General features: G+C 46.2%; 1 protein-coding gene across 1 annotated transcript in view; it reads right to left on the bottom strand.

Moving 5' to 3' along the window:
• Nucleotides 1-24,077, bottom strand: part of LIMK1 (LIM domain kinase 1) — a 99,622-nt gene extending 75,545 nt beyond the window's left edge. Inside the window, exon 1 of the mRNA XM_083172066.1 lies at nucleotides 23,875-24,077. Within this exon, the coding sequence (XP_083028192.1) occupies nucleotides 23,875-23,932 (58 nt within the window). The 5' untranslated portion in view covers nucleotides 23,933-24,077. The remainder of the gene's footprint in view (nucleotides 1-23,874) is intronic.
• Nucleotides 24,078-24,142: the final 65 nt, after the last annotated feature.

The following is a 24,142-nucleotide window of genomic DNA, read 5'->3' as shown; positions in this document are numbered from 1 at the left end:
ATCAGGATATACGAATCCTGAGAACTCGGCAGCTTAGTAAATTAGCCGAGTTTTCAGGATGTATTTCCTATCCGATCCTGTTCATACCCGCTCATACATGGGATCAGGCTTGATGAATTTCTGCGGTACGGATCCTCAGGATATAGAAATCTAAAAAAAAACAATAGACAGGAGCACTCAATAGTGCAATATCGAACTGACAGTTTTTTTTTTCCTTTTAAATTCCAAGCAAGTAAAAGTACAAGGTCACGTACCACAACGAACAGTTATGCACAACCGTAGTGTAGGGCTGGGCAGCCCTCTGACGTAGTCCGTAGTGATGAAACATGTAGGGACATAGCCTGGCGTCCTTGACTAGCTGCTTGTCTAGCCACTGAAAGAGTCCAGCCGCTTTCAGCGTTCTGTGCAGGACACAGAGAATTAAGCTTTTATACACTACAGTTGTGACTAACGTTGTGGTACGTGACCTTTCACTTTTACTTGCTTGGATTTTAAATGGAATAAAAACCTGTCAGTTTGATATTGCACTATTGAGCGCTCCTGTCTATTGTTTATATATATATATATATATATATATATATAGTACAATACTAGCTCGCACAACGTTTAAATTCCAATGGTGTCCGTGCCATGGAGACCAAGTCCCAATTAGGAAGAAACCAGCACTGGACCAAATACTTTTGCAGAAAAAAGTTTTTTATATCCAACTCAGGGGTGCCTTGCGCACCTTCTTCAAGGGAAAAGAGCTGACCTTGAAGAAGGTGCGCAAGGCACCGAAACGGTCCGTCAGGGACCGAGTACAGATCCTGGCTGGATGTTCTACTCACAGTAACGTATACAGTATGTGTATGCCTGAGGGGGGGGACTTAATGTTCCATACAAAGTGGTTATATGCTGTGATAAGCCAGATTCATGCCAATTTAAAGCATTCCCTGAGTTGGATATAAAAAACTTTTTTCTGCAAAAGTATTTGGTCCAGTGCTGGTTTCTTCCTAATCGGGACTTGGTCTCCATATGGATGGCAAATATATATATATACACACACACACAATCATAGGGATCAGTAATCCCTCTGCTACCACGACGTGACAGTAGACAACAGTAGGCATCATTTGGGCGGTCCTGTCTGCCATCTGTTGCAGTGAGATAGAGTTGTATTCTGCCCTCTGATACCACATGACAATCCATCTATATTGCATCTGTGACACCGTATGCTGTCTCCTGATGTCAGTCACTCTATGATGTCCCATTATACCATATGCTTTGTGTTAGATTCTACTGCTCAGTATCTCATGTGTAAGATATTATACTGTAGCTATTCTATGGTGTTCTGTGCCACTTGATAATAACCATGTGAAAAAAAGAAAAGGATTGAGAATATTTTGTCAACATTCATCATGTCAATATCAGAATGTCGACATAATCATAATTACAATGTGCAGCATGTCAACATGTTGGGAATGTCAATATTGACCACTTTAACAATTACGAAATGGCGACACAATTAGAATGCGAACAAAATGTCGACTGGATGTCATCTAGCAGTGAAATCCCGATGGCGTCTACACCCCCAGTGCCTAACCGTAACCTACTCTCCTGAAGCCAAACCCTAACCCTCTGCTTCTAGTCTGTGTAGAATGCCGGCATTTTATCGGTCAACACATGTCGACATAGTGAAAATGTTGTCATTATGGTATCGACATTAGAGAGTCAATACAGTTTGGTATGTGTTGGGTCCTGTGAGATGGCAAACTCACACTGACAATTTAATTTGCAATTCAGTTCCAAACTTGCATAGCTTTTCCAGTGGGAATTTATATAGGTTTGTGTGCACCCTCCTGAGCATGAGAAAAGGTAGGAAAACCTTTATTATAAATGTAAAAATGTGGGTGTGGGGGCGCAGTGCAGAACCTCTAGTGGTCTCCTCCCAATGAATAACCATTGTTTAAATAGCATAATGTGGACAATAAAGATGTCAGTTTTAAGGTGATTTTCTCTAAGAAGCCCAATAAGGGGTAAATAATTTAGGACATGTACGTGGAGTAGATGCATTGATGGGAGAGGGGTTTTAGAACTAGCAGATGAGAGGTAAAGGTGCCCATACACTGGTGCGATTTGTCCTGGCTTCAACCGATTCTGAGAATTCGGGACGAGAAATCGAGTGAAATTGGGCCGAATCGCACGTGTTTAACATCTGAATGGACTCAATGCGCTGTCCTGTGTACATTGTGTCGGAGGTCGGATGTACTGCACAGCTCGTGTATGGTCCGGTTATCTCCATTACCACTGGTTTGGGGTCCACCATGGTTTCACCACTTTTTAATGCACTTCTCCCAGGTCACATTTTGTAAAAAGATACGGATCTCACAAATCGTCATTTCTAATTGGATGTCACATTCACAGATGTGCGCATTAGTACGATGTACAGTATGCAAGCTTCATGAAACAAACCCGTATTTGCCAACTTGCACCTAATACAATTGACAGCTATGACTACTTTACATAGCGGAGATTGTTAAAGCTGAAAATGTTACTTTGTAAACCTTAGCACCTGTTAACATCATGATGGAAATTATAGAGCTATCCAGCTTGCAGAGTGCTGAGGACAATACTGCCGATTTATGTATCATGGACAGGACTACTGTTCCTCCTTCACCCAAGTCATGTATCTGTGTTATTCACAGGATTAATGTGCCACAGAACCAGAATCAGACTCCTTTGCTTGCACGTCCGGTTATTGGCGGATCCTTTCCTCGGTGCATCAAGACTTCCGGGGGCCATGGTCTCTTTTGACACGGGAGTTCCGTCCTCCAAGTACACTGCTGCGGTTGACAGCGCCTTCCAATTTCACCAGCATGTTCCATGTGGTCCCTCTCCCACCTACTCAGCAGTACGGGGTAGCCATTTTCAGCCCAGTCAGCTGACTCTCAGTCTGATTCTCAGGGGGCTATCCAATTACACCTGATAAGCCGGCACAAATTGAAATGCTGGCACTGGCAGCTGATCACGTCTGACAGAAGAAACACTTGAATGGCTCAGTTGGGCATGCAAAAGAAACAGCTGCCTACACTAATAATTGAGGGGTAGATGTATGAAGCAGTAAGGGAGGAGAAGTGATAAAGTGTCTGGTACGTTATCACCGGCCAATCATCTCCTGACTGTTAAGTTACAGGATGGATTTAGAAAGGGACAGTCAAGAGCTGATTGGTTCGTGTCACGCTAGGGGTACCTTGTGGATCTGTCTGAGGCCTGGAGGTTGGGTGTTTGCGGCTTGAAGGAGACTGGAGAATAGCAGGTTTAATATAACTCTTTATTGTAGCACCAACAAGAGAAGGCAAGACCATATATGAAACTGTAAATCAGGGAACCCAGTGAAGTACCTGGGCAACAACGGAAAGTCCAGAATGATGGGAGAGATCCCAGAGTCTCTGTTAGTTCACAGGGAAACACAATGGCTAGCTGTGGGAGCTGACGGCAGTGGGCAGTGGAAGCCGGAAGTCAGCGACATCCAATGACTGACAGCAGGTGCAGAGGCAGACAGCAGGATGGAGAAGCGTCAGCGGGCACGGAGGGCTGGCAGTAGATGCAGGTGCTGACAGCAGGATAGCGGGGCGTCAGCAGGCACAGAAGACTGGCAGTAGGTGCGGAGGCAGACAGCAGGATGGTGAGGCGTCCGCAGGCACGGAAGACTGGCAGTAGGTGCAACTTGGACCACAGGCAGACGTGATGATGTGTCAACAGACACGCAGGACTGACGACAGGTACAGCGGGTCGACAGCAGGAGTGAAGATGTGTCAACAGACACGCAGGGCTGGTAACAGGTGCAGCTGGTCGACAGCAGGAGTGAAGATGTGTCAACAGACACGCAGGGCTGGTAACAGGTGCAGCTGGTCGACAGCAGGAGTGAAGATGTGTCAACAGACACGCAGGGCTGGCAGCAGGTGCAGAGATTCGAGAGACTGTAGCAAACCTGAAAGGGCTGGAGACAGCATGCAATTTGCAAAGTCCAGGAAACAGGTGTAAAGCTGTAAGGGCTGGGAGCAGAATGCAAATGCAGGTATCCAGGTATCAGGTGTTGAACTGCAGGTAACGGAGACAGGGATCAGGGATATCACAGGGCAAGGACAGGAGCACAGGCTGAAGCTTCCTCCACAGGGATTGACAACAAAGCACTGGCGCTTGTATGCCCCAGAGGGCTCTGCTTTATACCCCAGGGCAGATCTTGATTGGAGGAGCTGAACTGGGGTTCTGAACCATTGGCTGGCTACAACAACATGGCGGCGACCGGACTGGAGACAAACAACTTTGGTTAGCTCTCATGCTGGACGCGTGTGCCGCAGGCCCCAGAAGGATGGTCGCGGCCGGAAGACCTAGACGCCGCGCTCCCCGTCCTGCACCCAGACGGATGGCCCGCAGGCCCCGCCGCCGGAGATGAACAGGTGAGCGGCGCGTCCTAACCGCGGCCGTGACAGTTCGATTTTGACTAAGTTTCTATTATATTTTGCTCATACAGATGCATCTTTTTTTCCCCTTTCCGCCAGCATGCCAGATTTCAGTATCTGGTGGACCTTGCATCTCACAAGCCCACGCATCCATTGCTGAGAATGGGACGTCCCCATTCCGCCGTCCGCTACACCGCACCATCAACAGCCGGCGGCAGATGGGAGCAGCTTCATCTGTTTCATCAAAATCGTATCAAATGGTTTTCTACCGCATTCGATCCTGATTCGATCCCGATGTGCAGCCCTGCGGCATCGAAATTGAATAAAAATATAGACTGTGCAGGCAAGACCATATAGTGCAGGTCTGTACTATGTAGTCTAAACTGAATGTGTACACTGCCCCGTGCAATTCAATCCAGATCAAATTGGGACTGAATAGAAAATGAATCACACCGTTTGTACGGGGCTTAAGAATAATATGACATTTGCAACTATTGTAAAGAACAAACTTAGGCCCTTATTCTGATTGATGCGGACTTTACCGCGTACTTACGGATCGCGTCTTTATGACGTCTGCGCATGCGTGGAGAACGCTACGCGCATGTGCCACGCATTGACTCCGTACCAGTTCGGCCAAATCCCGTCCAAAACTGTTCGCCGCTATCAGTCGGGAAATAGGGGCGTATTATGGGCGTCATGCGGAATGACACATGGGCGTAGTTTCAAAGTGGGCAAAACGGGGCGGAAACATGGGCGGACACGGGGGAGTACACTTATGTTGGGGGGCGTACATTCGGAAACCACTCCGAATGCACGCGATGAAAAAAGGGCAGAAATGTGCGGTGTCCACAAGTGTACTATTGCTTTGCGGACACCACTCGTTCATGCGGTAGGCGAACGTACGCCTAATGACTACAACCATTAACACCTGAACCCAATAGAATCTACTCCTTTACTCATTACTCACTAATAGGCCGCTTGTCAGTGCTTTAATTGAAACCATTGCTGCTTCAAGGAACCCGTACTAAACACCCACATATGCTGTACTTGTCAGACACTTTCAAACTGCTAACAATGGACATGACAGAATATTAATACTAGCAATACACATGTGTATTTGACATGTACTCATGAAACCACACATTTTGGGTAAAGTAAACACATTTATTTATATTCATGTCACAGTCAATGGCAGTGTGATGCAATGACCATAAAATAATACATACAAACAATAAACAACATGGCAGGAATGCCGCAAAATAAATAATAATACAAAACAAATATAATTGCACACAGATGGACTCCAGCACCTCCTATGTGCCACTGCACATGCAGCCAGTGGGAAATGATGAGGCTGCTGGCCCTTCTACAGCAGGGCAAGCTGCACCTGACCATTCAACAGCAGGGCACCCTACACCTGGCCCTTCTGCAGCAGGCCAACCTGCAGCTGGCTCATATGCACCATCAGCAGAATCATTTGGAACACAACCGGGGACTTCACAAGATAGTACCATGGCCATCACTTCAAGTACAGCTGACAGTAATGCCAGGCAAAAGAGGGCAACAGGGGAACCACAAAGGACATATGAAGCAAGGCCTCAGCTGGTTCCCCTCAGCACGTGATTGGACACAAGAAGCTGACACACACAGCACAATGGAAGATTTGGGAACACATAACGGCAGAGATTAATGCAGCCACAAGTTCATTTCCGACCACGTTTGGCCTTGGTAGGCTCCTTGGCCTGTGCAGCAGCTCTTCGGGGACGGCCAGATGCTGGGGCAGGTGGAGCAGATGATGTGGAGGGGTTGGCTGGTCTACCCCTCCTGCCAGCAGGGAGTGTTGCCGCTGGTAATGCACCAGAAACGGATGCCATTAGGACCCTGTTGCTGGTAACCAGCTCCACCATAAGCTCATTATGGTGGAGGAGGAGATCATTTTGGCGGGTGGCTTGCTCGGCCAGCACCTGAGCACTTGCAGCCATGGCCTGCATGCTCGCAGCCATGGACTGCTGGGTGCTGACCAAGCTCGCCAGGATCTCCTCGGTCCTACGCACCCGTTCTGATGCCAAGTCTCCCTGCTGGTTGATGTCCCCAAGCACCTCGGCCAAGGCGGCCAAATCGGCTTGGCCCGATGCCTGCTGCTGCACAGGCCTACCTCTGGGGCCAGGTGGCACGGACTCCTCCACCTCCTGAACAGAGTCGTCACCAAGCGGTGGGGTGTCTGTGGGCAAAGATAAACACAATTAGGAGACATTCTACGATAATTACTTGCACAAGTTTATGGCATGACCAATATTTACCTTCCAGAAAAGACGCAAACACTTCAGCTGGGGCCTCGCTATCCATAGTGCTCACCCCCCGGATCTCCTCAACTGATATGCAGCTCTCGGCCATCACCTCCAGGGGGGTGAGCTCTAGCCCTGATGGCATGGGGCCGGCCCCAGATGTCTGGCTGTGGTCCCACCGCTTGGTCAGCTTCCTCTTCAGGTTGGTTTTGAAGTCCTGCCACCTGCAATGTAAGTTGACATATTAATACATGTCACTCCCAATGTTAGCTGTTGCAGCCATTGCTCTGTGCTACATATTACAACATGTGATTATTGTCCCATATATAATATTACATGCAACTATGATATCAACCGTTACAATACACATTCACAATCACCGTACTCTAACTCACAATGAAATTACATGGCAATAATGTATGTGTATCGTAACAACCTCACGGGCCATTTGCTAAATGCATCTAAGCATCAATTCAATCATTACTTGGCTATTACTGGCCACATGTATCACAAAACAACTTGCCTCTTCTTCACATGGTCCGTCTCACGAACTTGTGGCGCTACTTCATTAATCTCTGCCGTTATCTGTTCCCAAATCTTCCATCTGCGTGTGTGTGTCAGCCTCTCGGATGGACACTCTATCCAATCACGTGCTCGGGGAACCAGGATGGCCAGCTCCTGTGCTTCATATGCCTTATTTTTTTTGGGTGGTTCCGCTGTTGCCCTGGCTCGCCCCTTGCCACGTCCCTGGCCACGCCCCCTGGCACCAGTCGCTGCACTTGAAGTGCTGGCCATGGTACTACCTTGTGAAGTCCCCTGTTGTGTTCCAAACAATTCTGCTGATGGTGGATATGAGCCAGCTGCAGGTTGGCCTGCTGCAGAAGGGCCAGGTGTAGGTTGGCCTGCTGTAGAATGGTCAGGTGCAGGTTCCCCTGCTGGAGAAGGGCCAGCAGCCTCCTCATTACCCACTGCCCGCATGTGCAGTGGCACATAGGTGGTGCTGGAGTCCATCTGGTCAAATAGTTGCTGCAGCACTGGGTCCACCTCTGGTTGGGATCCAGCCATGTTAGCAACAACATTGTCACCTTCTAATACCCCTTTATATACTGTTTGTGTAATCTGTTTGGCGGACATCAGCGGCAGCTGCGTTCCGTGCGTGAGCGTACGTCGCTGGTTTTTCGCGCCGCATACGGTGGCGGAAATTCCATTGTGTAAAACCTGGCGAAAGTTCGACATGAAATACTGGTCACCAATGCTAACATTGCATAGAATCTTCTGATACACCTGTGACTATTGCTCAATACACATGCTATTTGCTAGCATGACATGACAATTCATTCATGACTACTGTGGTATTGTGGCGTTTTAGTGCAAGCTAAAAGTAGCCCATTCCCTTAGAGAATCCAGGCCACAAGTCATGCAATACTCATCTCTACTGTTATAGACCACACATGTGAGAGCCCTATAAATAATGTCTTCCTGCTAGAATCATTTGTCTTCAGATCTGGACTTGTCAGGGTCTAAGGTAAGCTCTTCCATGCTCCTTGTAGATATGATATCCATTAACAATGTAAGTGTATGAATGTATGCACTATTGCCTCACTGACTACAGATTGTTGGGCCAGCAAAGTGGTGTATTATTATTGCAACATGTCACATGTTCACTATTTCACTCACAGGGCTTAAACCTGTGTGGGTTCATCTATTGCAGGACAACATGTCCCAGCAATAGATAAAATGTGTCATAGTACATGATGTCGGCAAAAAATGCTGACACCTTTATCTGTGTGTTTTGGACGGTGTGTATTGAGTTCATATTATTGTGTCATCATTAGAGAGTCAAATGGATCTGCGGGATTTCATGGGGCGGCCATCTATTGTACGTATTGAAGGCTACAAATCTATTTGTAGTGGGATATGGCCATTATGTGCATAGGTGCATCAGTATTTATGTTCATTTCTTTATAGGTTGCAGAAGCTATTATGCGCTACATGGAGAGGAGGCTAAGGGCACTTGCGGCTCTCCCCACTCGTCGGCCAAGGAGGCCAGGACGTGCTAGAATCTATCGCACACGGGTGACTCTGTTTGCTATGCCCGATGATGAGGTACTTACTAGGTACCGGTTACCGCCACATGTCATTCTGGATCTGCTCACCTTAATTCAGAGCGATCTGGAACCTCTACACGGGATCACGACAGCAATTCCGCCTCACACACAGCTGCTGGCGGTGTTGCATTTCTGCGCCTCAGGATCATTCCAACAAGTAGTGGCAGTACTTGCTGGAATATCTCAGCCGGCCTTCTGCCGAATCCTGAGGCGTGTGACGTCGGCCATGTTCAGGCGCAAGGGGCACTTCATGGCCATGACATTTGCCACCGAGACCCTGCGCAGAAGCCAGCAGGCCTTCCATCAAATTGCTGGCTTCCCTAATGTGATAGGGGCTGTGGATGGCACCCATGTACCATTTGTGCCTCCATCTCGAAGTGAGAAGATATATAGGAACCGCAAATTGTTCCACTCACTGAACGTGATGGTGGTATGTGGCCCATCCATGGAGATTCTCGCCTTCAACTCGAAGTTTCCCGGAAGTGCCCATGACTCTCATGTCATCCGACAAACCGAGATATGGCATAGACTCCAAGAGCTGGAAGGCCGTGATGCGTGGGTTCTGGGTGACTCCGGTTACCCATGTACGCCCTGGCTACTTACGCCGTACAGCTACCCAGCACCGGGCCCACAGGAGGCATTCAATCGGGCGCATGTTGCCACCAGGCAAGTGGTGGAGCGCTCAATTGGCCTTTTAAAAGGTCGATTTAGAGTGCTCCACCGCACTGGTGGTGACTTACAATATGCGCCTGAAATGGTGTCGAGGATCGTGGGCCTGTGTATATTTTTCCACAACATTGCTGTGCGGCGTGAGATACCCTTTGATGAGTGGGAGGTACCATCTGAGCCGCAAGATCCGCCCATGCGCCCATCCCGCGCCCCTGAATGCCGGAGGGGATACCAGCTGCGGGACTCTGTGGCGCAAAGATACTTCAGGTACATGTTATTGAGTTGACACAACACACCAATTATTGTACAAATCACCCCTTCAAATAAGTACAGTGTGTTAGTTGTCAGTGTTACAACACGAAAATTAGCCAGCCTGCCCTCCTAATGGCAAAGAAATAGGAGATATTTATCATATGTGCTTAGTTTGGGGGGAAGTTCAATATAGGTGCTAATTATTATACCTTGGACAAGGGATCTTATGTGTTTGTTATATCTTCATTATTGTAGTTGATACTATCCCTGATGACTGGTGAGTACATTGATTTATTCTATCATGTGTTGGTGATTATTTCCTGTGTTGATGTATGATTTGTTTGCATATATAGATATATATCTATATATGATGTTGGAATTTATTCACATGTTTCAACATTTCAAGGAGCATGCAGGCAGTCAGGCAGGCAGGCAGGCAGGGCTGGTGTATAATGCTGGTTTCAGGATACCTGCAAGTGTGTGTATGTGTCTTTTACACATAAATGTACGCATACACATATATGCATAGAGTAAGTAATGCTAACTACAGCTATGCCTTGCTAAGCTATAGCACGCGTTGCTTGGCGGAGCGCGGCCTTATTGGATTTGCTAAGGGCATACACACTGTGTTTTATATATATCAGATTTGTTCATTGGCATACATCAACACTACGGTTTTGAAGGCATGCGAATTTTTCACCATTTGTGTTGGCGCAGAGACGCTGTTAATGTAAAAATGAACAATAAAGTTATTATCACAAATAACTGTGATCAACCAATGCCACCACCTGATTGGTTGATAGATGCCATTGTCAACATGGCGGAGACACGAAGGGCAGAACCCTTCACGCATGAGGAGCTCAAGGTTCTTGTCTCCGTCATGGAGACAAGGCTGGGCCGTGCGGGGCCCTTCATAACAAACCGCCATAAGCGGAGGGCGTACAGAGCGGCAGGGCGCCGAATTTACGCCCGCACTCGGGTGCAGAGGTCCCTCGGGCAGCTGGAGAGGCGGTGGTCGGACCTCCGCAGGCGCCAGCCCCAGCTGCTCACACAAATAAGGGGCGAAATTGCTGAATGTGAGTATTTTAGCTATGAAATTTCGCACTTACAACATAGCATATATAAGCAATAAAATGTGTCTCATGATAAGTGGGTGTCCATGGGTTTAAAAGTCCATAGACTCTTATGTGTGCTTCTTCCTGGTTAACATGCAGTCATGTGCCTTTTATATGTCATGCCATAGCATTGAGGATTCTGATGCATACAATGTGCCCAATCTAATATGTGTTACACATTGATAAATGCCTGGGTTGTAATGTGTGAACAAATGACTAACAATCACATAATAATTTAAATGTCACAATTTGGAGTCCATTAACAGTAAGGAGCTACTTTCCTGCATCGTTTGCCATCATTATCACCCTTCCATGTATGTCTTGTTATGGATGAATAAATGTGCCCCAATGAGCCGACATTGACCATGATGTTTTTTTCTACCACACAGCACGAGCCCGAGCCCGACAGGCCCGTGAACAGGCGGAGGCAGGCCTGGCCCAGGACGAGGCCCAAGACCCCCAGGAGGAGGTGGCGGCAAGGGTGGAAGAGGAGGAAGTGGAGGAGGAGCAAATGGTGGAGGAGGAGGTGGTGCGTGAGGAGGTGGAGGAGGAGGAGGTGGAAGAGGAGTTTGTGGCGGAGGAGGAGGTGTTGGTGGCGGAGGAGGAGGTGGAGGAGGAGGTGCTGGTGGTGGTGGAGGAGGAGGTGGAGGAGGAGTTGGAGGAGGAGGTGGAGGAGTTGGAGGAGGAGGTGGAGGAGTTGGAGGAGGAGGTGGAGGAGGAGTTGGAGGAGGAGGTTGTTGTGGTCGAGGAGATGGCGGAGGAGGGGGCTGAGGAGGCCACGGTTGCCCCGGACACATCAAGTTCCGAGGGGGAGGAGGCGTGCCAGGCACCGGACTCGCCGCAGATCGGTATGTTTACATAATGCATCATTCATGAAGTAGTTGTACTGGTATATGTTATGTAGCACTGTTGATTAAAAATTTTGGCCACATACTAATCATATAGACCCCAAAGTGGGTAGCTACAGATACAGGTACGGGTTAGATGGGGAGTCCAAGGCATCACTTTCATCCAGGACACCTCTCAATTACACAGGTTTGTGGGATGGGTTGGAGGTCCATTTGGACTGCCACATAACCGTTGTAGTTAAACAGGATCCAGGAGTAAAGGGATGAGTGGATCATTTGTGGATTAAAATCACCTGCTGCAAGCGTAGATTATGACCCATCAAATAGTGGCATCGATATTGTTGGTGAATGTTATTTATAAACTGTAGGATGTATGCTCGAAATGGAGTATGGGCCGGCCTACCTTGGAATGGCGTCACAAGTTGGCAGTGTCCCCGGAGCCTCCTCTACCTAAACCCCCCCTGTAGTTCTGATTTATTTTTGTCACTCACAGAATTGTAGGTTGGTTTAGACAGAATTATGATTTAGAGGATGTGTATTGTGCATTCCTGACATTTGCATAACTCCCATGCCACCAACCATCACTGAACTTAGATTGAGCAGATTGTGACAAGTTGTTATTGACGTAGGCCATGACCTGCTTGACATTGGTTAGTCATGGGTGGGTTGTGACTGAGAAGAAACAATATGACTGTTATGTCTTCTGCAGAGTTAAGGGTCGAGGGCAAAATAGACAGTATGTAGTAAATAAGTTTGCATGTATGTATATATGTATGTGTCATATATATTTATCTATGTGTGTCTCTATCTCTCTACATAGATAGATATATATCTCTATATATATATATATACACACATGTCACCTAGCATTTGTGCAATTTATGTCGTAGTATGTGAAATGTATGCAGGAATAACATGACTAATTTTTGCCCCTTTGACATGCCCACAGATGACACCACACCGGCAGATGAGGGGGTGCGTGGGGCCCTCCTGCGAGCAGAGCACCATCTCCGGCTCCTTCAAGCCGACTTGCAGGACCTAAAAGACCTGCTCATTTAATGTTTCTTTTTTTTTTTTTCATTATGTTAAATAGATATTTTAATAAATTCTTTATGCAAGTTCACAGTTGTTGGTTTTATTAGCACTTTAAATAGTATATGTGTAGAATGTTTATAATGTTTGACACAGGGTGTAATAGAAACCATTGCACTTACATTGCTGTAAGGGTTAATGTGTGCTATGCATGTGTTAGGCATGCTTGTAAGGATATATTGGAATCTAATTGATTCCAATTCCAAATAAGCTGTTTTTTATGAGGGTAGGTAATTGAATAAGTGGGTCATGTGATGTATTGCAGAAGATACTTCATAGTGGGTTGTTTTGCGGAAATCCTCCGCTTACGTGCGGTAGCACCGCTTGGCTCCCGTTCGGATGCGGTATTCCCGAGCATACTCTGTAATACTCTGTAATACCGTGACGAATCGGAGTGTTTCTCCCGCACACGCATGATTTGTATGTCGTCCGTAAACACGCCCTGTTCTTAAAGAGTGAGTCCGTCCGAATGCGGAGGACACGTGGGCGTTTCTACGGACGATGGCCGCATGCGGAAAAACACCGTGGCGTGCGGACCGCACCGTAAGAATGCGGGAATATCCGCACCGATCAGAATAAGGGCCTTAATCTGGATTCCCCTTAAATGGCAACGTTTGTCGCAAATGCCGCGAGTGCGCTGCATTTTGTGGTGAGCCCAGCCATTTTAATGGGCACATTCGCCGTTTCCACCTTGCTAAATAGAACCAGCGAGGATCAAACGGGGAGTGAAGGGGAGGCATTTGAATATTCTGACGGTGAGCTACCGTCATAGCTCACCCTCAGAGCATTGAATACCGCCCATTGTCTGTAAGTTCTGTTTAGCCACATTTAGTGCAACACAGCGAATCGCGCTTCCACACGAATGAAGCCTTGGTGATTATTTGATACTTCTCTGTTCAAGAGATAAATGACTTGCACTGATAATTATAGTCTTTTCATCCGTGGTAATAGAATACTGGGGACATTCTAGCCTTTTCTAAACTCCAGACAGATATACAAGTGAAAATGAGCCATTGGGATAGCAGAAATGAAGATATTTCTGATTATGTACAGACCTGATTGTGCACAGTCCCTGCCTATGGAAGGCACAATAGCCATAATTGTAATTACTTCTCTCTACTTCTGTAATGTGACTATTAATACTTATGGCGCAGTTTTGTATTTTCCATAAATGCGTTACTAAGGTTTGCAGAGTGACAGAGGTACTTTTTATGCCTTGGCGCCATAATCTCCTCACAAAGACTTTCCCTCAGTCTTACGGACTGATGAACTGTACTACAGTCCTCCAACAAACTTGGGGGCGTGGCCTAGTTTCATGGGCATGATGAATGGTATCAGTACTGTATGAGCATACACAAAATGGCAGATGTCTTCCCCTGCAATTCCTCAAGCACAGGTAAGATCTTACAAGGCTATGGGGATACGTACATTTCAACTGACCCCCTCCCTTCTCCGGTTATACAACGGTTATCACCAAATTCAAATTAACATCTTTAATTAGTTTCTGTGCTGGGAATTTAATTCACTGACACTCAGGGAATGATAGCACAGAAGGCCCAGAAAATAAATACGGTGTAAAGTTCTATTAATGCAGAGGAGTTCACAAACACAGAGCTATAACAGGTAATAATCACCCCCTTGGTTTGCATAGACGCTGTATAAGAGTTTACTTTTGCCATATTATATTGGATCAATTTGCATGCTGGGAAACAAATGTGGATCTTCACTTGTCTTCATAGTTGGCTACAGTTACAGTATGCGAACACAGCACCTCTATCCATCCAGTTGTCAGAGAACCTGTCATCAATATTAGAGGCCCATTCATCACCTCACTTAAATGCTATATTTATCAAACTTATCTTGTCAAATAAAAAAATAAAAAAAAAAGACTCATTCATTAACTATCAGTGCTATCTATATGTTACAGTTCTTCAGCGATTGGTTCCATGTTCCCCATACTTTAGTGTGGGGAAATATAATTTATGTAATTCATCCAGTTCTGAAAAAGAACTTGATAGTATTACTGTACGTACAGTCCCTCTTATGTGTCCACAAGCTGGTATTTACAAAGCAGCTTGTGCTGGAGAGAGACCTTTTCAGATCCCTCCCCACTGTGTCCTCCCTGACTGCATCTTCCACCTTCAGTCTGTCCCTCCTCCCCGCTTCACGTTCTCTGACGCATCTAAGGATCATCACTAGATCTAATGATGGTCATCATCGCTGGATCTAGATCTGCATCACTAGAAGATCACCGGATCTAGATCTGCATCACCAGGTGATCACCGGCTCTAGATCTGCATCACCAGATGATCACCGGATCTAGCTCTGCATCACCAGATGATCACCGGATCTAGCTCTGCATCACCAGATGATCCCCGGATCTAGCTTTGCATCACCAGATGATCACCGGATCTAGCTCTGCATCACCAGATGATCACCGGATCTAGATCTGCATCACCAGATGATCACCGGAACTAGATCTGCATCACCAGATGATCACTGGGTCTAGATCTGCATCACCAGATGATCACCGGATCTAGATCTGCATCACCAGATCATCACTGGATGCATCACCAGATCACAGTTGTCTACTGTGCATTTAAGCGTAAGGGCCAAATGTATTATGCCTTAACAAGTGATAAAGTGAAGGTGGATAAAGGACCTGCCAATCACATCCTAACTGACACATTACAGGCTGTGTGTGAGAAATGGCAGTTAGGAGCTGATTGTTTCGTCCTTCCACACTCTTTAATCACCTTCCACTTAATCCCTTGTTAAGGCTTAATACATTTACAAGGGCCCGATTCAGACCTGCACGCTGGGTTACGAGTTTTCAGAGCCAAGTGAGTAGGTAAACGCCGCCCTACACCAGATACGTTTGCAGCCATGCACATGAGGGGGAAACCATTCGGAATCACCCACCAACGAATAGTTTCCCCCTCTGCTCGCAGCGCAGAGTAAGTCTAGACTCACTCAACACTGCAAAGGCCGTGGGGAAATGAGGCCACTGATGACATCAGCGGCCCCTCCCTCCCAACGGCCGGGAAATGTCAGAGTTTTCTGTGTCACTCCCAGAAAACACTGCGTTACCGCCCCCCCCCCCCCAAACGGACGCAGGTGTCAATCACCCTGCGAGCAGCTAGCAAAGACTAGCCTTCGCCGGCTGCCTCCGTATGGACGGATTGCACATGTGCACATGTGAGAGGTCTGAATAGGGCCCTTAGTTCTCCATTAACCTAAAAGGAGTCTAAAAGAGCTGGCTTCTGTGGGCTTACTGAGAGGTTGGCTGCTGTGCAGAGTAACATATATTTCCCTCAATCACAACTTGATACCTATTGATTCCATTAACGCAGGCGAACATCCCTTTTAATTTGCAACTTGTCTTGTGACTTTAACACACGCGTTGGTGAAAGACAGGATGAAAAGCTGTATTGTAAGAAGAATAGTTACACCGTATATACCAGTGATGGCTAACCTCGACACTCCAGCTGTTATTGAACTACACATCCCAGCATGCCCTGCATCTGTTTAAGCATGGCCAAATAGTAGCAGGACATGCTGGGATGTATATTTCAACAACAGCGGGAGTGTCAAGGTTAGCCGTCACTGGTATATAATGTCTTTGTAGCCAGGAACTGTATCTGAATGTAGTTATGAGCAAACCAGCCTGACCTCCAAACTGACAAAATGACCCTGGGTCCTAAGTGCTCAGAGAGCTAGTGATGCAACTATACAGCGCCAGTCTTTCCAGTCACTGGCTGCATTTACCAATGCACACAGCACCAACAAACAAACAAACACCCATGGTAACTTACACATGGATACCTCTCAGTCACATTTAAGCTAGTACATGGAAAATTTGACCATTTTCAGGACAGAATTCCCCTTGAAATTGGGTAAAATTACCTTTTCAGTGCAGTCTTTATTACTGAGCTTCGTTTTGTTATGTTTCATGTTATATATCTAACACATCATTTGTAGCAAGTGTAATTTTACCGGGAATTACGACTAGAAAAAAACCCACAAATAGTGACCAGGAAGTGTGTAAATCTGAAAGTGGAATCACAGCGTAGCAGAAAACAAAGGACATTAAAAAGAAAAGTTGTGCATCACAAATAAGGATGTACATCAGCCATTGATAGGTGGTTTGCTAACCATTTGCAATAGTTTTGCCATTGATAGTGGAGGTCCAATTGTCTCCGCCATCGATGGGAGAGATATGGCAATGTGTCGTCCTCCCCAGGGCTTAGCTTTTCCCCCTGCTCTGATACTTAGCCCCCCCCCCCCTTTCCTATTTGCCATTACAGGTCACTAGTCCTACTCGGTTTTCAGAAAATGCCACCATTGATGGAGACCATAGAAGGTAGACCCTTTAATTGCCACTTCTCTTCTTATGTTGGACAACTTATGCTAATTTGACACCCCCTAAAGTGTGTATAAATGTACTCATGACCCACTGTAACAATGCACCCTGGATATCCCATTCATAGACCCCGTAACTTGTCCAGATCTTCTCTGTGAACCCCCAGGGGTTCACTGTTGCTTCTTCTGAGGCACCACCATCTTCCCCCATGTCAGCTGTCACCTGCACCACCAATGTGGACCTATATAGGGACTTCTTGAAGCATTTGTAGGTTGCCAGTGCAACATCTCTCACAGACTTCAGCAAGAGAACATTGTCTATGTTTCCCAGTGTGGTCTCTTCTATAGTAGTCTTCTTCTACTATGGTATCTTGTTTCAGCCTTGTGTCATGCACCATTAGTTCCAGTCCAGTGTCCATCACCACCGGTACCAGCCCAGTTTCAGTTCAGTACCATTGGTTCCAGCCCATTGTTCACTATCATTTGTTCAAGACCAGTGTTCCGTTCAAGTACCCAAACCAGCGTCTGGTGCCTCCAGGTTCTGCCCGGTGTTCAGTTCAAGCTCCGATGGTGAGCGACCCTCAAATGATTTTTGGCCAGGCGGCCGCATGCGAGAGGCGGGGTGGCGCTTACCCATATATTCGCTGTCTAGCGGGTGCATCTGATCAGGCCCTTTTTTCCATCCACTTTATCTCTACCCAGGGCTTAGTAAATACTGTAGACCCTTAAGCCTCACCACTACAGGTCAATACGACGAGGTGGCTGAGTATCATTGACTAAATAACACGCAATAAAAGGTGGTAAAAAATCTATTTAATTGCTCCATATAGAATAGAACCCATGGCTGTGCGTATGACAAAATCCTACCCGTATGCAAACAGATTTGCTTCTTTTTTTTCGATCTGCTTTCAGATCCATCTGGAAACTTGGTTTTCAGATAATTCTGAATACTTATAAATGAATATACTAATGTAGTCTATGATAAATGATTACTTAGTGTAGGAAACAGCCGTCATGTAGTCACTAATTGCAATGTACAGAATGCCGTGATGTATTTCTGAGTGCCTGTAGCTACCTGTCTACCTGGATTTAGAGGAATAGTCCATCTTTCTTAGCAAACTACTGAAATTGCACTGGCATTAAAGGAGAGTTGTCAGCAAGGACAAAGGAGAGACGCATAGAATAGATATTTAAATATGTAACTGACTGCAGAACACTAGCTCCTAGCAACGTAACTCAATTTAACACCATAAAGATCCAACTAGAGAATTTTTAAACTGAACAGCTATGGGGGTATTCAATGTTGTCTGAATAATCCAGGCATACTGAATCAATTCAATGTGGCCATTTTTTTCCACAGATGCAGGTTCAAACTTTGTTTAAAGTGGAATCTGCATCGGTGGAAATAAAAGTCGAAAACAGACGCATTTTTAAACTAAAGCACATGGATCGATGAGTAATTTGCCGATCCACGTGTTTTCCAACAGTACCAATTTTTCCGACAATCCAAAAAAATTAGCACTTGAAATGAATAGGTTGAATGTAAGTTTGAATTAAAATCTTTGAAAAGTGCCAATTTTGACAACTGATGGAAAAATGTACACGGATAGAATACTAACGGGATAGAAAGCTAACGGGACAATACACTACTGCTATCCAGTATCCATTGTCCAAATAATAGACTGCTGAGGGCACAGCAATGGGGAAAGTGGAGGTTTCATGTACAAAAAAACAAACAAGAGTGGGGATTTCTTTATAATTTATATAATGTTTAAAATGATTAAAATATTTTTTTTTTAAATTGAAACATTTAGTGCCACTTCTACTTCTATTTTTACTTTCAAGCCCCCAAAATAAGTATGTGAAAAATTTGTCTCTTTTATAATTTTGTATTTTTCCCACAAAGGGGTATATTCAATTCCTGTTGGAATTGCCGTCTTCATGGAAAGACGTCAGTTTCCGACTTGAATAGATCGGAAGGGGTTCCAACCTATTCAATAAAGTCTGTTTTTTTCCGACAGGTGTATTGACGGAATAGCCGCAGATCCACCTGCTTTTGTCGGAAACGCAGTTAAATCTGTCAAGTTTTTGCCCCGTTTATGGCAATCTCAATCCGACTATAAAAAATGTCGGTTTGAGGCAGGGAGGATGGTGCCGGGGGAGCTCACCCGGCACCGTCCTTCCGTCTGCCGTCCTCCAGCCGTGCTCACCATCACACTCCTGGGCCAGGTGAGAGCAGTTCACCAGGTGCCAACCTGGCTCTCGCCGCCTCACGCCGTTGCTTACCCGGTCGGGTGAGCAGCAATCAGCGGCCAAATCTGACATTCGGATTTGCCCACTGATTTGAATAGGTAGTGTCGGCTCCATTCCAACAAATGTATGGATCCGACACTAATTGAATATACTACAAAATGTCCAAAATCATTACCAATAAATACAACTGCTTACATACCGACTACATTCTATCCACATCACAACACCCAGAGCATCTGCCACCATCCACTAGATCACCTGTTACCATCCAGCAAAGCACATGTTATCATCCAGAGCACCAACACCAAGAGCATCACTTGCCATCAACTGTACAAACACTCAGAACATCTGTGACCATTCAGTGTAAAAGCACCAACTACACCAATAACCATAAATTATACCAACTGCAACCACAATCCACTAAATCCACACTCACTGAACCTATCACCATTTATTGTAGCGGTGCAGACAGCACTTTTTACCATCCATTGTACCAACACTAAAGCCTAAAGCTATCCACAGTAAAACACTGACAGCACATGTCACCATCCAGCGTATCAACACTGACAGCACCTGTCACCATCCGCCGTACCAACACTGACAGCACGTCACCATACACATTACCAACACTAACAGCACGTCATCCTCCACCATGTCAACACTCACAGCACATGTCACATCCACCGTACCAACACTGACAGCACATGTCACCATCCGCTGTACCAACACTGACAGCACAAGTCACATCCAAGGTACCAACACTGACAGCACATCACCATCTACCACTGACAGCACATGTTACATCCACCGTACCAACACTCACAGCAAAAGTCACATCCACCATACCAACACTGAGAGCACGTCACCATCCACCATACCAACACTGACAGCACATGTCACCATCCGCCGTACCAACACTGACAGCACATGTCACCATCCGCCGTAACAACACTGACAGCACATGTCACATCCACCGTACCAACACTGACAGCACATGTCAAATCCACGTAAAAACACTTACAGCACATCACCATCCACCATACCAACACTGACAGCACATGTCACATCCACCATACCAACACTGACAGCACATGTCACATCCACCATACCAACACTGACAGCACATGTCAAATCCACGTAAAAACACTGACAGCACATGTCACATCCACCATACCAACACTGAGAGCACATTTTACATCCACCGTACCAACACTGACAGCACAAGTCGCATCCACCAGACCAACACTGAGAGCACATTTTACATCCACCGTACCAACACTCACAGCAAAAGTCACATCCACTGTACCAACACTGACAGCATGTCCCCATCCACCGTACCAACACTGACAGCACATGTCACATCCACCGTACTAACACTGACAGCACATGTCACATCCACTGTACCAACACTGACAGCACATGTCACATCCACCGTACTAACACTGACAGCACATGTCATCATCCACCGTACCAACACTGACAGCACATGTCACATCCGCCATTCCAACATTCACAGCACATGTTACCATCCATTCTACCAGCAAACCACAAGTCACCATCCACCATACCAACACTCACAGCACATGTCACTATCCACCAGACCAACACTCACAGCACATGTCACCATCCACATTGCCAACACTGACAGCACAAGTCACCATCCACCGTAATACTGACAGCATCTGTTCATTGTACCAATACTAACAGCACCTATCACTATATAGTTTAGCATCTACTAGAAGAATCGTCACCTTTGACTGTAATGACATCAACATCATTCACAGCATCTGTCACCACACACAGTACCAACAACATAGGAACACAGCAAAAACCCATTTATTCACTGCGTGTATTACCAGCCATCATATAACCAATGCAGTACCATTGTACAGTACCCACTGAGACTATACCAGCACATACTGCATCCAATTGGAAAGCGCAACTGTATATGCTGCCACTATACAAGAAACTTTCAATAAATCTATTGTCACCATCCACCGTACCAACACTGACAGCACGTCACCATACACATTACCAACACTAACAGCACGTCATCCTCCACCATGTCAACACTCACAGCACATGTCACATCCACCGTACCAACACTGACAGCACATGTCACCATCCGCTGTACCAACACTGACAGCACAAGTCACATCCAAGGTACCAACACTGACAGCACATCACCATCTACCACTGACAGCACATGTTACATCCACCGTACCAACACTCACAGCAAAAGTCACATCCACCATACCAACACTGAGAGCACGTCACCATCCACCATACCAACACTGACAGCACATGTCACATCCAACGTACCAACACACAGCAAAAGTCACATCCACCGTACCAACACTGACAGCACATGTCACATCCACCGTACCAACACTGACAGCACATGTCACCATCCGCCGTACCAACACTGACAGCACAAGTCACATCCACTGTACCAACACTGACAGCACATGTCACATCCACCATACCAACACTGACAGCACATGTCACCATCCGCCGTACCAACACTGACAGCACATGTCACCATCCGCCGTACCAACACTGACAGCACAAGTCACATCCACTGTACCAACACTGACAGCACATGTCACATCCACCATACCAACACTGACAGCACATGTCACCATCCGCCGTACCAACACTGACAGCACAAGTCACATCCACTGTACCAACACTGACAGCACATGTCAAATCCACGTAAAAACACTTACAGTACGTCACCATCCACCATACCAACACTGACAGCACATGTCACCATCCGCCGTAACAACACTGACAGCACATGTCACCATCCGCCGTACCAACACTGACAGCACATGTCAAATCCACGTAAAAACACTTACAGTACATCACCATCCACCATACCAACACTGACAGCACATGTCACATCCACCGTACCAACACTGACAGCACATGTCACATCCACCGTACCAACACTGACAGCACATGTCAAATCCACGTAAAAACACTGACAGCACATCACCATCCACCATACCAACACTGACAGCACAAGTCGCATCCACCGTACCAACACTGACAGCACATGTCACCATCCGCCGTACCAACACTGACAGCACAAGTCGCATCCACCAGACCAACACTGAGAGCACATTTTACATCCACCGTACCAACACTCACAGCAAAAGTCACATCCACTGTACCAACACTGACAGCATGTCCCCATCCACCGTACCAACACTGACAGCACATGTCACATCCACCGTACTAACACTAACAGCACATGTCACATCCACTGTACCAACACTGACAGCACATGTCACATCCACCGTACTAACACTGACAGCACATGTCATCATCCACCGTACCAACACTGACATCACATGTCACATCCGCCATACCAACATTCACAGCACATGTTACCATCCATTCTACCAGCAAACCACAAGTCACCATCCACCATACCAACACTCACAGCACATGTCACTATCCACCAGACCAACACTCACAGCACATGTCACCATCCACATTGCCAACACTGACAGCACAAGTCACCATCCACCGTAATACTGACAGCATCTGTCCATTGTACCAATACTAACAGCACCTATCACATTATATGTAGTTTAGCATCTACCAGAAGAATCGTCACCTTTGACTGTAATGACATCAACATCATTCACAGCATCTGTCACCACACACAGTACCAACAACATAGGAACACAGCAAAAACCCATTTATTCACTGCGTGTATTACCAGCCACCATATAACCAACGCAGTACCATTGTACAGTACCCACTGAGACTATACCAGTACATACTGCATCCAATTGGAAAGCGCAACTGTATATGCTGCCACTATACAAGAAACTTTCAATAAATCTATTGTCTGCACAGTCACAGCAACAAACTACAATTTTTATTTTGTGGTAAGCATTTTCCATACAGCCATTTTAAATACCAGGAATTATAGGCACTTCCTTACCAATTAGGTACTTTCGCCGCTTTACCATAACTTCCATTTGAAATAAATAAGAGCAGATGTCACCAGCTGCCGATACATCACCCTCCCACATAAAATAACATGTGCAGAACCACATCTATATACAAAGCATCACACAAGCCATGTATCCCTGTACTGTAATAGCTTGTGTCTCCAGTGTCACTATAGCATATGTTCTGTGTCTAAAAGCATTTCCCATACCTTACAGCAACCATAGCTAACTAGCATGCGTAACCTTTCAACACACCCCAATATCTCTCCGGAACCCCTGCAGCTGCAACACTGCACACCATGCACCAACTACTACTGTATGAACAGTACTGGGAACTCCATACACTGCAGCAGTGCCCATTATGCTCTCCCTACTGCCACATGCATCCACCTGCATAGGAGAAGAACCATAACCCTTTGTGCATGCATTAGCTCGGCAGTAATAATAATAATAATATTGATGATGATCTTGTCTCACCTTCTTCTTCTCCCATGTGTTCCTCACTCCAAGTGCAGCACAGTAACATCAACCTCATTCACCCCACGTGTGTGAGGCCACAGATAGGTGTGACAGTGCGTCCTGCAGCTTCTGTGTGTGTGTGTCCTGTGTGCATGCAGTGACTGTGGGAGGATCTAGCTGAGGAGCTCCTCTCTGTCCACACACAGGATGGGAGCACTGCTACCCACTAGTGATGGGAAATCTAGTTCGTTTTGGTGACTAGTTCATTATGATCTAGTTCACCCAA

Source organism: Crinia signifera, chromosome 2, assembly GCF_055691185.1.
Source record: "Crinia signifera chromosome 2, ASM5569118v1, whole genome shotgun sequence".
Lineage (NCBI taxonomy): Eukaryota > Metazoa > Chordata > Amphibia > Anura > Myobatrachidae > Crinia > Crinia signifera.
This window is presented reverse-complemented; position numbering and strand designations above follow the sequence as displayed.